The sequence below is a fragment of the Bactrocera tryoni genome, chromosome 1, assembly GCF_016617805.1.
Source record: "Bactrocera tryoni isolate S06 chromosome 1, CSIRO_BtryS06_freeze2, whole genome shotgun sequence".
In the NCBI taxonomy this organism is placed as follows: domain Eukaryota; kingdom Metazoa; phylum Arthropoda; class Insecta; order Diptera; family Tephritidae; genus Bactrocera; species Bactrocera tryoni.
Window position 1 is genome coordinate 12,293,334 of NC_052499.1, and position 16,056 is coordinate 12,309,389.

General features: G+C 35.8%; 1 protein-coding gene across 4 annotated transcripts; it reads right to left on the reverse strand.

Moving 5' to 3' along the window:
• Positions 1-93: 93 nt before the first annotated feature.
• On the reverse strand, positions 94-15,558 carry LOC120782276 (probable multidrug resistance-associated protein lethal(2)03659). Of its 4 annotated transcripts, none has more exons than XM_040114475.1 (11): positions 15,540-15,558; positions 11,078-11,236; positions 6,130-6,215; positions 4,909-5,068; positions 4,473-4,845; positions 3,667-4,406; positions 2,693-3,550; positions 2,111-2,619; positions 1,265-2,043; positions 778-1,194; positions 94-705 (listed from the first exon to the last, which is right to left on the reverse strand). In XM_040114475.1, exons 2-11 carry the CDS (start codon positions 11,152-11,154, stop codon positions 664-666), a joined length of 4,041 nt encoding a protein of 1,346 aa, XP_039970409.1. In that variant the 5' UTR covers positions 11,155-11,236; positions 15,540-15,558; the 3' UTR covers positions 94-663. The 4 variants fall into 4 exon arrangements, with proteins under 4 accessions (XP_039970409.1, XP_039970406.1, XP_039970405.1 ...); XM_040114472.1 differs by lacking the exon at positions 15,540-15,558 and adding an exon at positions 15,276-15,338; XM_040114471.1 differs by lacking the exon at positions 15,540-15,558 and adding an exon at positions 14,086-14,170.
• Between the last annotated feature and the right edge of the window lie 498 nt (positions 15,559-16,056).

A 16,056-nucleotide genomic window follows, 5' to 3' on the forward strand; every position in this document is an offset into this window, starting at 1 on the left:
TTAGCATTTACATATCTAACTATGCGCAAAAAAACTGAAATCATAAACATATCCTAATTTTACTATTGAACTACTTTTATTGAATTTTTCTTAACAGAGTAAAATTAATGTTGTACATTTTGTAACATAACTTATCCTGAAACTTCGGATATATCAATTTATTAATATTTAAATGTATAAATATGTATACTCATAAGTATATATGTATACTTGTATAAATGCTTTAAGTACATATTTACAGCACAGAGATGTTACTTATTCTCTTAAAAAACATAGAATAAGTACATATTTTAAGCTTCCATTAATATATTATACTTTGCAATTTTCTATTAATTTTCCGATAGCATATTCATAGACCTTGTAAAATATAAATATGTACATGCCTCTTAAAATTACTAATTACTGTAAAATTCATATATCGCTAACATAAAACGCTTATGTTATACATATATTGTCTTATGTCAGTTGAACAATTTTATTTTTGGTTGCCATCAAATGCCTATAATGTGTATAAATAAATTTTTCTGATGACTAATAAACGGCTAATCAAATGCCGAACTTTTAGTCAACTGTGTTAGTTTGAAGTAATACACTAGTTAAATATGGAAACATTTCCTGAGTGGACATACCGTCCCGCTGGCTGTGACTGTTATTCCTGTAACTCTATACAGTTTTATTTTTGAAGCGCGGATTCTCTTCGTACGCCTGCAAAAATAGAAAAGAATTAATTAATTACTAATCATTGCTCCAACGTTAAAAATTCGAGCGTGTTTTCACCTTTCGAGCTATCATGAGTAGATTATCGTACGCACTATTGCCGGTTTGCTTGACCATGTCGTAGAATACTTTAGATTCACTTTCAGTCAACAATTTATACGGTGCGTCGAATTCCACCGCGCGCCCAGCATCCATGACCAGCACCTTATCCGAGTCCATGACCGTGTGCAAACGATGCGCAATTGTGAGAACCGTGCAATATTTGAACTTACTTCTTATGGTCAATTGTATGAGTGCATCAGTCTGTGGGTCCACATTTGCCGTTGCCTCGTCCAGCACAAGAATTTTATTTTCACGCAGTATAGCACGTGCCAGGCATACCAACTGTCGTTGACCGACACTGAAATTACTGCCACCCTCGGATATTTTGCTTTGTAAGCCGCTCGGCAACTCGGCTACAGCATCTTTCAGTTCAACCTGCAACAGAAATGTGTACATTTGTATTTATACAAATATTCTATCTAAGTATTTGCTAATTTCCGCTTACCTCCTCAAGCACTGCCCATAATTTGGCATCTGAATATTCGTCGAATGGATCCAAATTGTAGCGCATTGTGCCCGAAAAGAGCACCGGCTCTTGTGGTATTATGGAGATTTTGCTGCGCAAATCATGCAAACCCAACTCCTCAATATTTCTTGTGTCTATAATGATGGAACCCTCATTGTACGATAAGCGAAAGAGCGCATTGATGAGCGAAGATTTGCCTGCACCAGTGCGTCCCACAATACCCACCTTTTCCGAGGGCTGTATTTCAAAGTTTAACGATTTCAACACACGATCTGATTTCGAATCCGGAAAATAGCGTAGACTAAGCTCATCAAATACGATTTTACCCTGTTCGGGCCATGTTTTCGGTGGTTTTTTACTGAGTTTACTTTCAAGTTCTCCTTCGGGTTCAATTTCTTCATACTCTATTAAACGTTCTACGCTCGTCATGCTATTTTCGAGCTCAGCTGACTGACGCATACCCCATTGCACCATGCCCGTTAAGCCCATGGCCTGAGTCACAGCCAAGCCGACATCGCCACCATTGTCAGGTGAGGAAACCAAAAAGCTTAATGTGGTAACAGCTATATAGAGCGCACAGAAACAGTCCAGCCAATAGCCAAAAGCGCGATTTGTTATCAAAAACATATAATAGCCAGAGCTGTGCAAATCCTGATAATTGTCAAACTCATTTATTAGCATCTGCTGGGCGGCGAAAGCGCGTATCGTCGGTAGGCCGTTAAGTGAGGCGCTCAAGTGTGAATAGATGGGCGAACGTGCTGGAAAGAGTAACAAGTTTAGTATAGTGTAACTGCTTCTTTTACTAATTGTGTATGATCAGCTTACTAACTGCTTCAAGACGTTTTACATCGCGGGATGTATTTAAGTAAAACGAACGCATTGCATAGAAAATAAGCGCCAGCACAGCCGTCACCAGAAGATTCATTGGATTCACAATGGTGATTACAATGACAATACCAAACAAGCTGAGGAAATTCTGTATGACATCCATCATTACCCATGGCAGCAACTCATCCACTTGACCCAAGTCCTTTGCGAAACGATTTAGTATGCGACCAGAGGGGTTTGTATGGAAGAAGTACATGGATGCGCGTGTGATGCCACGGTACATTGCATTGTGCAGCTCCGTTGAGGACAGCATCGTCATTGTGTTGAAGAGCAAGCTGCGGCCGACAGCAAAAACGATGATGGCCAAAATGATGCCGAAGAATATATAAATATCCATTGGGTCAGTATTACTATTCAGTCTTGGATCGCGCGCATCCGTGGCGTTAGTTATGTTTACAGCCAAATCACGCGCTTGACTAGCCAATTGTTGCTCGTTTTTATTAACCCTGTGTAGAATCGTGCAACAAAACAATACACTTTAACACAAGATGCATGAATGTTAGCCAACAGGTAACTTACCACATAGAGACGTAGAAGTCGCCAGTAGACCCCAATATCTGCGCCGCTACACAGAAGAACGCTGTTATAGAGAACAACATATAGCCGCCACTGGCACCGAAATACTTTTTATATAGTCCCCAACCAATTTTACCCATCTCACGCTTCTCCTGCACTTGCAAAGGCGAATCAGCCGCTTCTTCAATCAACGAGTCCGCTATCGACTCGTCCATCGAACTCATTGTCGCAGTGCTATTCTGTCGATTCATTGTGATCTGTGTTGACTTACTCTTCCCTTCCGCATCGCTATCATCACCACCCTTACTACTCTCTTCTGGAGCCGTTAGCAAATTCGCAAAATCCAGACCGCTACTGCGCATCGACTGATAGGTGCCCACAGCACTGATCTTGCCCTTATCCATTATAACAATGATATCAGCTTGTTCTAAGAATTGCAGCTGATGCGTAACCAAAACGACGATTTCATTGCGCAGATAGCCGCGCATACACTGGTCAAAGAGATGACGACCGACATGCGTGTCCACCGCGCTGAGTGGATCATCTAGCAGGTAAACATCGGCTTTACGGTATACGGCGCGCGCTAAGCTGATACGCGCCTTTTGACCGCCCGAAAGCGATGCGCCACGTTCACCCACTAACGTTTTGTCGCCATGCGGCAGCAGCTCAAAATCGCGTTCCAGCGCGCATTTTTTCACCACCGCGCGATAACGATGCTTGTCCATTGGTAAGCCGAATAATATGTTCTGCCGTATGGTGCCAGTGAACAACCAAGGCTCCTGCGAGGCGTACGAGTAGGAGCCGTGTACAGTAATGGAACCCGATTCTGTGGGCAGTTCGCCAAGAATGGCTTGTATCAAACTAAAAAATGCGCAAATTATTAAAATCAAGTGAACACCTATATTAACAATAATTACTTTTCATAATTTGATTGTCGTTGGTATGTTAAGTCCAACACTATTGGCAATTACTCGTACCTTGACTTTCCGGAACCCACCGGTCCAATGACGGCCACTAATGTGCGCGGTTTAACATTTAAATTCACATTGTTCAGCGTATATTCTATTGCGGTGGGATCCCACTTCGCTTTCAAATCGCATATTTCAATGCCAGCTTCTTTACGTACTGGCTCCTGCGTTATTTGTTTCGTTAATTTTAGATTACCATTCAGGTCGTCTGCTTTCTTAGTTTTATTACAGCTAGTCGCTGAAATTTTCGAGTTATCACCGATTTCTTCGTATAATAAGTAATCGGTTATACGCTTCATAGACACAAGCGTTTCCGAGATTTGTTGAATACCATTGGGAAAGGCCACAACCATGGTGTTGCGCAAAATGCTGTAAAAGGCAGTGATAACGAAGGCTTTTTCCGCGGTGAGAAAGTTTCCCAACAGCACATAGCCGACTAAGCTGACGAATACAGATACGCGGGTCATATACATCGCGAACGATTGCAAGATGCCGCGTATATAGTTGTTGTAGCGTATGGCTGACATTTCCTTTCGACGTACAAACTGTATCATCTTGCCGAAAGGTTTCTCCCACGCATACATTTTAATCACCTGTATGCCCGAGACAATCTCGTTCATCATGCGCACGCGCTCATCGGTGCGCAAGGCGGTGCGCAAACGCAGCTTCGATGTCATTTTGCCCAAAACGGCTTGTAGCGGTATGAATAACAGCATAGCTGCGACCCCGAAAAGCGAGGCGATACCGATCTTAAATGGAAGTACATAAATAACCTGTTGGTTGAACTAAAAACTAAAGTTTTTAAGAACACTTACCTCTCTATACATAAGCACGGCTACAACGATGATCTCTATGGGTCCCACCCACAACACGTGTATGTGCATGATGGATGTGTCCAAGCGACCGACATCATTTGATATCAGATTGACTACTTGGCCCGTGGTGGTGCCGCCCAACGCAGTTCTATTCAAACGCAGCGCTTTCCTGTAAATCAGATTGCACATGGCGAGACGCACCTTCATGCCGATATGTTGTATACCCAGCATATAGGGATGCCTGAAGAGCACATTAATGACATTGCAGAGTATCACACCCATGGCGTAGATGTATGCGGTATATTTATCATCTTTGTTCGTAGGATTCGCATAGTAATTGACTAGACCTCCAAGAAATAGTGGCTGTGTGACGCTGTCAACAACAATAGAATTGCTTAAAGAAATAGTATGTTAGAGACTTGAAAGGTTGACTTACCGCAGCCCGATTTCCAATGAAAATAGTAAGAATCCTAAAGCTAAGAATTGCAGCCCAAATACGCGTATCACAGCTAGAAGCAAGTTGGGTTCTTTATTTTTAAGGCGCTTCTTTTCAATTTCCGCTTCCCAAGCTGCATTTAATTTAATACCGAGCGTTTCTGGAAAAAGGTTTTTAAATATTCCGTCAAGCGCCGATTTCAGTTATATCATTTCATGGACTTGGACCAAATTATTTAGAAAAAGCAGCCTTCCAATATTTTAAAGGTCTGCATTATCGTCTTCAGGATTTTTTTGAATAAATATCGGGGCTAGGAAGGTCTTTAGTTCTCGCAGTTTACCTCTTTTTATAGTCTCAATCGACTTTCTTTCCATAAACGTATATATTAACCTTGAATTAGTGTTCACTTTGACACTGTCTAACTGGATGTGGGATTAGTAATCACACGGTCAAGCATTTCCAAAGAGACCTGTTTACGGTACACTTTTTGAAAAAAACTCAGCTTTATATTGATGAGTCGAGCAAGAAAGCGATTCATACCTAGAATACCCATCAAAATCATTCGAACGAACTCGGCATCTCTCTAACACTTGCCTGACGATTTCCAAACACCATATTCTTCACTTTTTTAATAAAAAGGTTGAAGGTCGTCCAGAATGAGGCATGTCTTCAACGATCTCTCGACCATCTTTGAAGCTTTGTATCGGCTTGTGGTTTTGATAAAACTGAATCACCGTAAGCCTTTTCCAATATTCGCAACGATTCATATTCGGCATAACAATTAAGGACAGTCCTACCAACTTAGCAAAATACATTTTTTTGAAATATCATTTACCCGAGGAATTTAATTACAATTCCGGGTGCTTTTTTGTCACAATTTATAACAGCGATTAGGGTCTAATGATAATGAGATATTTTCGAATACATTTTTGTCTCTTTTGGAAGTCAGCGGCGTTCACAGCTACTAAAATAATTGTGTTTCTTATAAAAATGATTGCCGAAAGTAAGGGTTTTCCAAGCCGAACATGCTTTTTAATATATCGTTGACGTGAAATGTGGAGCTTCTTAGACTTAATAAAGATATTGCTATAAAATTTATTAAACTATCAAAAAAGCCTTAAACTCCAAAGTTCCATTGATTGTCGTATTAGTGAATACAAATTTTTTTTCAAAATAACCTCAAACTGAAACTTTTTGTTCTTATTTCTTTATATGTATTACCTGACTTGTGTTCATCCAATGCCTTATATAGATCCCTTTCATCCAGAGTTTTTTTACGCCCTTTGAAAAATATCGGTATAGTAAAACTAAAACATGAAAAATACACATTATAATCGTCGCCGGAATTATGATAATAACTGCAAATTATATATAAAATTTACAATACTATATTAAAAATAAGCAGTTGAATACATTAAAAATCAGGATCGAATTAATAAAAACAATTTTCTATAAAGCAAAGGCGGTATGCATTAAAAATAGTAGTAGTAAAATAGCTTTTTTCTTAAGTAAACTTGATGGATGGATTACCATACATATAAATGTATGTATGTACACATCTTAAACAAAGATTTTCAGATATTTATATCCACGTTGTTTGAACTATTCACATTGTTTGTTTCTGGTAGAAAATGAAATTTACGATACCTTTGTTTTACACTAAACTATATTAACTTTGCTGTGAAGTTTGTACTAACAGAGGCAAATGTCGTAGACCTTATAATGCATGTACTAATATACTAGTATATGTGGGAGTGATTTTAGCTAGGCTCATCTGTCTGTCGGTCTATTTTTACGCGAACTACCTAACTTTTCGAGAGATCTATATGAAATTTGCATCCGCTCTTTTCTCCACAAGATGCTGCTAATTTGTCGGAATCGCCCGTATCGCACCGCCGTAGTTTATAGCTGCAATATAAACTGAATAAATCAAGTGTGTGTATAGAAAGCGCTTTGATATTGTATGACGAGATATTTTCATGAAGTTTGGCATGGATTATTGTCTATGGCAATGGCGTCATTTCCGAAGAAATTAGTCAGATCGGGTCACTATAGCTATATTTGCCATACAAACTGACCAGTGGCGAACGCAGGAAAAAAATTTGGGGGGAGTTTTATGTAAAAAGACAATCTTTGGATTGTTGATGCGTATTATAGCCGGTGCAACCATTAACGTTTTCTTGTTATACTCTTGCAACATGTAGTTTTTGTTCACCTAACGGTTGTACGTATCACCTAATGATATATAGGGCACATATATACATATGTACATACCATATGATCAGTTTGATGACGAGACGAGTTGAAATATATTCAAAATTTTAGTTAGAAAATATAATCTGAAGAAAAGATTTTTAACCTTTTCCACATTCTAAATTCAGCAAATGAAAAACAACACCCCAAAACCCCCCCTGCGTTCGCCCCTGAAACTGACCGTTCAAAAACAAGTTCTTGTAAGGAGTTTTTTGGATTGTTGAAGAGTATTATAGCCCCGTTGCAACCGAAGTTAACGTTTTTTCTTGTTATACTTTTGCAACAAGTAGTTTTGTTCACCTAACGGTTTTACGTATCACCTAAGGATTATACACATATACACAAATCCCCATTAACCGAAAACGTATAAAGTCCATAACTAAGCACTAAATTAAGACATAAAGCTACCACGTAAGCTACAACAACAGCTGTTCGACCGTGAAATCCAAATTCGACTAAACGCCGGGCAATTGTTTTCTTGGATATTTGGACATAATATAGTTGTCTTGAATTTTATGTAGAATGTCAGTGGAACTCTTTTTTTGGGTCTCCTCGGGAGATGGTAGTAATTGTGCGGTATATTTCTGTTGAAGTTTTTCGGGTTTTTTTCTTTGCGTGCAACGTTGGAAATAGTTATATGCTTAAGGGCATTGAACACAATTTTTTTGTCCTGATACAAAATTTCTTTGTATGTCTTTCCAGACTGACGAAGGTCAAAAATGAAACCAAGTAGGGCAGGTGTATAGCTGCAACTTTTTCTGATTAAAATACTTGAATAATACATTTTAATATATTTTAAACCACAACTCTGAAACACATCCTTACCAGAAATGAATAATATTATTAATAAAGATTGGCATCAGAAGGACTTTTAATTCTTTAAACAACTGTTTCTAATTAGCTGTCGCAAATAATTCACCTTCTATATCGTAACGCAATTACTATTTGGAAAAAAATTAACAGAACTTCAAACTGAGCGAATTTAGTAGTACATAGAGTAACACAAACAATGCAAGGCTTTTAGGAATATAAATAACGGTATACCAAAACATTTAATCATTATACTCATCAGCACCTAACAAAAAGGGAGCGTGTCTAATTAGCTGTCAACGGTTGTATATCTTAATATAAAATTGCATAACATACACTAAAAATGTCTACTGTCCAACGTCACCCACTTATGACACTTGTTTGTGTATCTTTGATTTTACCACAGGTGGCTTACAGTCGTCATATATCTACGAAGATCTCTCTCTCAACATTTGTCACTGATAAGAAAAAGTTATAAGCTGATATTGCTTGTAGTGAATTTCCACAGTCAATAGCTTTAATGGAGTCCATTTAATATGCTTTTTATTAATTAATTCATTGAATTCATTAGGACGCGGAAATACATACTTATGTATTTATATGTATCATATGTAATTGTCAGTACATATGTTTGTATGTATGCACATTTCATCGACATAGATACATATATAGAGTGCCTCAGAAATTATATTTTTTAAATAAAATGAGCCCAAAAGATTTTTGGTTTGTAGAATTTTATTTTGCAAACTTTAAAGTCTTAACTCTGACTTTAAATAAGAAACGAAACTTGACAAAAATTTGAATTTAAACTACTTTAAGTATAAACTTGACCAAAGCCACATCACAAAATCGGAAATTTAGTTCCTAAAAGGCTTTGCACATATTACGTTTTAAGCTGTTCAGTAGCAATTTATTTTCAATCTGAATACAAATTTTGTAGATCCCGGCTATTTTGTTTTTGTTTGCGATAACCTCGTTAAATTGTGTAAAAGGCGGGAAGGAAATCAAAATTTTTCAAATCCGAGAGAGTTGAACCGAGAAATAGTTTCGGCGATACAGCCGTTTTAAAAAGCGTTTTTCTCGAAACTATGTTTTTGAAGTCGGTTGGCAAGATTTCTCGAGAATTACTCAACCGATCCGATCATGAAATTTTACACAGGTCTTTGAGATACAATTCTTAAAGACTTGAACGAAGGATATTTTTTTCGATTAAAACTATTTAAAAAAAAGTTCGCGTAATTTTCACTGAAATTTTTATATTTTTCTAAAAATTTCTGCCAAAAAATCAATTTTAAGTTTTTTTTCTTCCAAATTATAAGTTAAGGTTTTAACTAAAACACGTATTTTTTCACCTTAGACTCCCTGTAAGGAGTTATCTTGCCAACGCGAGCACATCTTTTTTCCGAGGGATCACCGGAAATGGCGTCGCAATGGCAGAGTTTAATATATTTTTTTTCAAACATTTCAGATATTCCTTGTTAATACTGTATGTTTGCAACAATAAAAAATTCTAATGAAATATATAATTTTTATATGAGAAAAAAATTGACGAAAAAAGGATGCTTTTTACCCCAGGATGCCCATGTAACATACACGTATGAATACACGTATTTCCGCCCCAGAAATTAATCAAAACATACGTAAATCATATATCGAGTTTTGGTCGAACCAGTTTTTAGTGACGAAACGAGGTTCAACACACATATTTGGATCTGATTGTGCCAGCAAAGTTTCCGGATTCGCTTAAATACGGAGGTGGAAATATACTGCTGTGGGACTGTATGTGAGCATTGTTTCACAGACGTTAACGCGACGTTGTTTTTCGAAACAACTGAGTGATTTTGGAACCAAACGTGTTTTCGCTTTTCTTAGACCCAAATGATCTTTCAAAATGATGTCACTGATCCGTAAGATCTCTGATTGTTAATCGTCAATTCTCGATTCCTTTATTTAACTGACGTGCCGATCATCAGTTAATGTTGATGGCCGTCCTGTACGTCGTTCGTCGTTAACGCGTTCCCGACCCTCTTTGAATAATTTGTACCAATCAAAAACCTTTGCTCGCGACAAACAATTATCACCGAAGGACTTTTCCAACATTCTGAACATTTCATCTCCCGAAATTTGATTTCCCGCACAAACTTTAATGGAACTTTTTTGTTCAATAATTTCACTCAACGTAAAAATCGCCGAATGCACTTTATGTACTTCAAAAAGACAAGCGTATGCTAAACACTAATGATTATTTTGATGAGACATTTGACACAGATGTCACTCGACGAATTAAAAAGTCTTACTATCTTTTGATAATAAGAGTAGAGATATAGCGATGGGGTTAATTATTATATAACTAGAAATCACTTCAAGTTATGCTTAGATAACAATTCACATCTAGCTGCATAATTACATAACACTGATTGTGTGATAAACACAGATAACGACACCTGTGCCGAATAACCGTATGTTTGAGTTGTTTGTTTCTAAATCAAATAAATTAACTATACTTTAATTGCTCTTCCATATCTATTTATATAATAAGGCAATTTCAACTTTGCATTGTTTTTTTTTTTTTTTTTGTAGCATCATTAAAAGTTCTTCACAAGCAAAAACTTGATCTTCAAAAGTACACGATAATTCCCAACTCGATTTTTTTTTGTTTTATAATATGCCGTTCTATGGTAGCTGGACATACTTAAGTACCTCTAAACGAATTTTATATGCATATTGATCGAAAGTTAAACAATCACACACTGTCCTATATATCCTTCTGTAGTATAATTCGTCCTACCAAGTTTCATATTCCGATACCGAACCCCCACATTGTTTTTGCTTCTCTTATGTTTGTTAATAATATCGTTTTTTTTAGAATGAAATCTTTCGGAGTTGTGGGCATTATCGGAATTTAAATTGTAGTTGGAAAGGATGGACAGACAGTTACATACGTAAGAAAGAGAAATTGTCAACTAACACAGCCTATTTTACAACAGCCACACTTATTTAGAAAGCTAAATAAAAGCTCTATATTCTTCACAATCATATAATAATAACAATAAGCGAGTAAATAACAGTTTAATAGCCAACAAAATATTTAACGACGAGCACTTACCATAGCAAAAGCGCAGATAACGGATTTGCGCGTACGCGTGGATTTTCCGGCAACTCGTCGGCCTTTATGGACTGCATGCTGCAATGTCTGAGACTAATTCTTCTATGACCACTTTTCACCTAACACCATGCACATTCATAACACAAATCTCAGTATTTGCTGAAATGTAATAAAATACAATTTATATATGTATGTGTGTGTGTAGTTAGTAACGTAGAATATTAATAATAATACATTGGTGGGCAGCTTAAATATCATATTGTGCTTATATCATAAAATAAGATAACTTTGATGGTATTTGTGTACGAATTATTTTTCCTGCTATTTGACGCATGTTTTATGCACACACACATACATACATATATATGTACGTGACATGGAGTATAGTGGTGATAAGTTAAATGCGAAGCTACAATCATTGTAATTTATGGCTTATGTCAATCTGTATATACATACATACACATATTCACAAATACATTTGTATTTAGATATGTATAACATTGTAGTATACATAATATTTTTTACAGTATATGAATTTCATTGGCGACCAAGCTAACGCCATCAGCAGTTTTTTGTCTTGTGCAACTGCAATTAAATTGATGAAACCCGTAAAAGTCAACAAGTCGGAATAGTTTGATAAATTGATATGTACTCGTATGATTTTGCTTGAATTTACAATATATGTAATTAATAATGTGCAAGAAATTAGCGCGTTTTTAAATATTTTTTTTTCATATGCCTGTGTCTGTTATAATTGTCTTCAAATTACGATAATATTTGAAAGACGTGGGAATACTCGATTTTTTTTTTAGCGTTGATAATATTTTATACCCTGAACAGTATATTAAAATAGGTATATCTGTATATAACGGGGTTTTCAATAGGGTCTCTATAAAAGTAGACCGATAGGGACAGCAAACGACGCCATACTTTTCCGTCCTTTTGACATTTCTCTTCAGTAAGGTTTGCCATTTTGTCATTGAAAGATAAACGATCCAACAACGAGTCGAAATTATTAGAATTTACCACCGAAATTCGGAGTCAGTGGGCTCAACTTTAAGAGCGCTACGTCCAATTTATGATTGTTGTTGTTGTTGTAGCAGCAGAAATCTACCGAGTTGACAGTCCTTGGGCGAAAAAAATACGGGTCCGATCCGGTTGCGTAGAACATACTGTCGTGGGAACGGTTCACTTTATGATCGACATAATCATCCTGTCAGATCAACAATTGAGCGTCTAGTGGAAACATCAGAATCCACAGGCACAGTACAAAATATTCCGTGCCAGTTAGACAAAAAAGTGGACGTAGTGTCAAGAATATTGCTGCCGCTAGCGCATCAATTGAGGAAGACCCAAATTAGTCTTCCCATACGTCGTTCTCAAGCGTTGAGCATCTCTGTGTCGTAGTTGTGGCGATTTGTGCGAAAAGATCTTGGCTTACATCCTTACAAGATCAGATTGACGCAAGAACTGAAGCCGCTTGACTCAACAACTTGAAAATGTTCCCGATTTTGATGGAAAAATCATCGGATAGCGATGAGGCTCATTTCTGGCTTCGCCAATTAGCAAAATATGCGTTATTGGTCAGGCAACAATCCACACGTACTCCATGAGTCACCATTACATCCCGAAAAAAGTAGGGTTTGGTGTGGTTTATGGGTCGGCGGCGTCATTGGGCCGTACTTCTTACGCGTTGATCAAGACCGGCACGTTACAGTGGCTGGGAATCGCTACCGCTCAATCATTACCGAATATTTTACGCCCGAATTGGATGATATGGACTTGAACAATATGTGGTTCCAACAGCATGGTGCCACATAGCGAATGTCACAATCGATTTATTGAAAACCAAGTTTGGGGAACGTGTTATCTCACGGAATGGCCCAGTCAATTGGCCGCCTGGGTCGTGCAATTTGACGCCGTTAGACTATTTTATGTGGGCTAAGTCAAGTGCATGGTCTATGCCAACAAGCCAGCGACGATTGATGAACTTCGTACGAATATCGAACGAGAAATTGCAGCAGCAGGCCGATTTATGCTTGAAAACAGTCGAAAATTGGGTTCAGCGTCTGGATTTCTGCAAGGGTGCCCGTGGTGGCCATGCAAAAGAAATCGAGTTCCATACAAAATGGCATCAAATGTATGGAACTTTCATGGGAATAAAGAATTTCATTGGTATGCCAAACCGTTTTTGTTTTACTTAAAAAAAACTTTTGTAGCGCTCTTGGCGAAAAATCCATTAGTTACTCGTATCTTACAAACTAACCAATCAAAATTAAGTTGTTGTGTGGAAAATTTTTTTTATTTATGACTACTATTAGATTTCAACTCGTATTTGTTCTGCCGAAAATGTTGATAGTGTAGCTACGTGTGATCAAAGCAAACATTAACTTTGAAATATTTTCAAGTAATAACGTTAGTTTTGGCGCAAATACAATTATTTTTCTTATGTTCAAGTCTTGTGTTATATGAAGACATAATTGTCATCGGGACATAAGCACCATGTAAGTTGGAAATTTGAGCAACTGATTAACGTATTATTTAATAATACATATTAAATTCCTTTATATGAATACAAAAATCTGCATTTGTCTACAAATACATAGATATAGTCGTTTATTCGGAATTTCACAACCGATACTCGGTCATATCACAAACCACTGCCACTCTTAATTCACAATGTCACCGCTTTCTATGATCATTCTATGGCGCGACCACAACTATTTTTTAGAATTGCAAAACCACTTCTATGAAAAATTATACCCATGAACATACATACATATGTAACTGTAAGTATCGTAAACAAGACACAAATATATATATATTTTTCAAGTTTTTAAAGAAATACGTCTGTATGCACATATTTTAAAAAATAATTTTATTATGTAAAAATATGATCGCTCAGCTGTTCCTATTGATTAACGTTTATTACTTGATTGTAAACAAACACTCATATATGTATATTAAACTTTTATATAATTCACTATCAATTCTAACACTATGCGTACTTCAAACAGTGTTCGACAAGAGTACCGATCGGCAAAAGTACTACACGCTGACTGTGATAAGCTAGAAAAGTACGTCCGTCGCCGCAGACACAACTACACTGATTTGAGAATATTTAATGTAAATGCTTGCTTGTGCCCGGCATCCAGCGTATATGTGTCACGGCTATACATATGTATATTTGAGAGCAAAAAGTTAAAAACTCTGGAACAAGTTTAATGAGTATAAAAAAGACCGGTGAGTCCCCAATGTATAGATGATAGTGTGTTGCATATGTATAGTAGATGTGCTTATAAGTTTGCAGCTCACTCATGCAGAGAATAATGTAATATTTTTTGCTATTTGTAGTAAATTTACATACTATTGTATATAGTTACAAATACATTTATACATATGTATGTACATTAAAACGTTTGAACAATGTTATAGTGCAGGTAAGCAAAGAATATGGACCAAAATATATGTACATATGTACATATGTATGTATGTAACCAGCTTACGGCTGTAAGTAACATATGTTACATACATATTTACAGCATAAAAATCATTATTTTTTTTAAATATTTTTAGTTTTGTTTTAAATTTTTATAAAAATACAATATTTACATAAACTTATAGGTTTAAGTTCAAAAATTAAACTTTTTTTAATTTTTCTATAAAAAAAAACCAATTAATAAAAATTTAAATAATGTCGCTAATTTTGTGAATCATAAAATGATCTTCAATTCTAACGTGTAAATATGTACATACATATATGTACGTATACCATCAATTACGCTCTTTTAACATTCACAAAGGCCTTAATGACATTGTATTCTCTCTGTCTCTCTTTTTATATGATTTATGCTTGGACTTCGATTTTATTTCCTTATTATTTATTTTATATTTTTTAAATTATTTGTATGATATGTTTAAATACTTATGTATTTAAGTTATTTTTTTATTGCTTTTTCGTTAACAATTTTGTTTAAACTCGAAACCAAATTATTTAATATATGTGAGTTCGATACTCTTTTACTTGCACCCGCTATCGATACAAAAATATAATTTACATTAATTAAGAATTAATAGATACATGATACGAGCATACGCATGTACATACATACATATGTACATATATATATCTGTGAAAAGATAGCACCAGTCATATCAGCTGTACACTAAATTCTTTAATAAAACATGTGGTACTTACTGATATAATATTTTGCGAATCAATTTGTTGTTTACCTATAACTGATTAATTTTTTTGTGAAACTCTTTTACATACATATGTACATATTCTCGTACATATGTGCATATGCATATGTACATACATATGTATATGAAGTCCAAAAGCACTTTTGTTTATGCAATTTAGTTCAGAAAAAATGTGCTTCAAATATACATACACACATATGTATGTACATGCATGTAAATTGAAAACTTGCTTTAATTTGGAATTACACGTTCTACTAACTTCTAAATAGATTCCTATGTTTATTTTGCAACCATTAAATAACTTAATTATTTAACGTACTACAAAGCACTCAGTATTATTGATAACTTAACCGTAAACAAAACACCAGCCGAATATGAAAAGAAACAAACAGCTGACTTTACTTATTATCAAATGTTATGACAGGACACTATGGAATTGAAATGCAATTAGAACCGGAATTGAAAATGTGTGTATGTGTGACTAAGGTGCCGCTTCCCGCTCCTTAATGCATTTGAAAACAAAAACTACACATATAGTATGTATAACATTTATGATTTTGAATATATACATATCTATTTTTTTACAAATAGACCGAATTTGGTCTTAGCTTTATGTGCTTGAAGTTAATGAGATTCCCAATTAGTTTATTTTTAAATAACATATAGGGTTTAGTTTCATGGAAATGCTGCATGAAATTACGACTTCCATATATATATTGGTGTCATATTGTTCTCATGCCATACAAGTACATTGTTGGTTAATATTTACAAATACA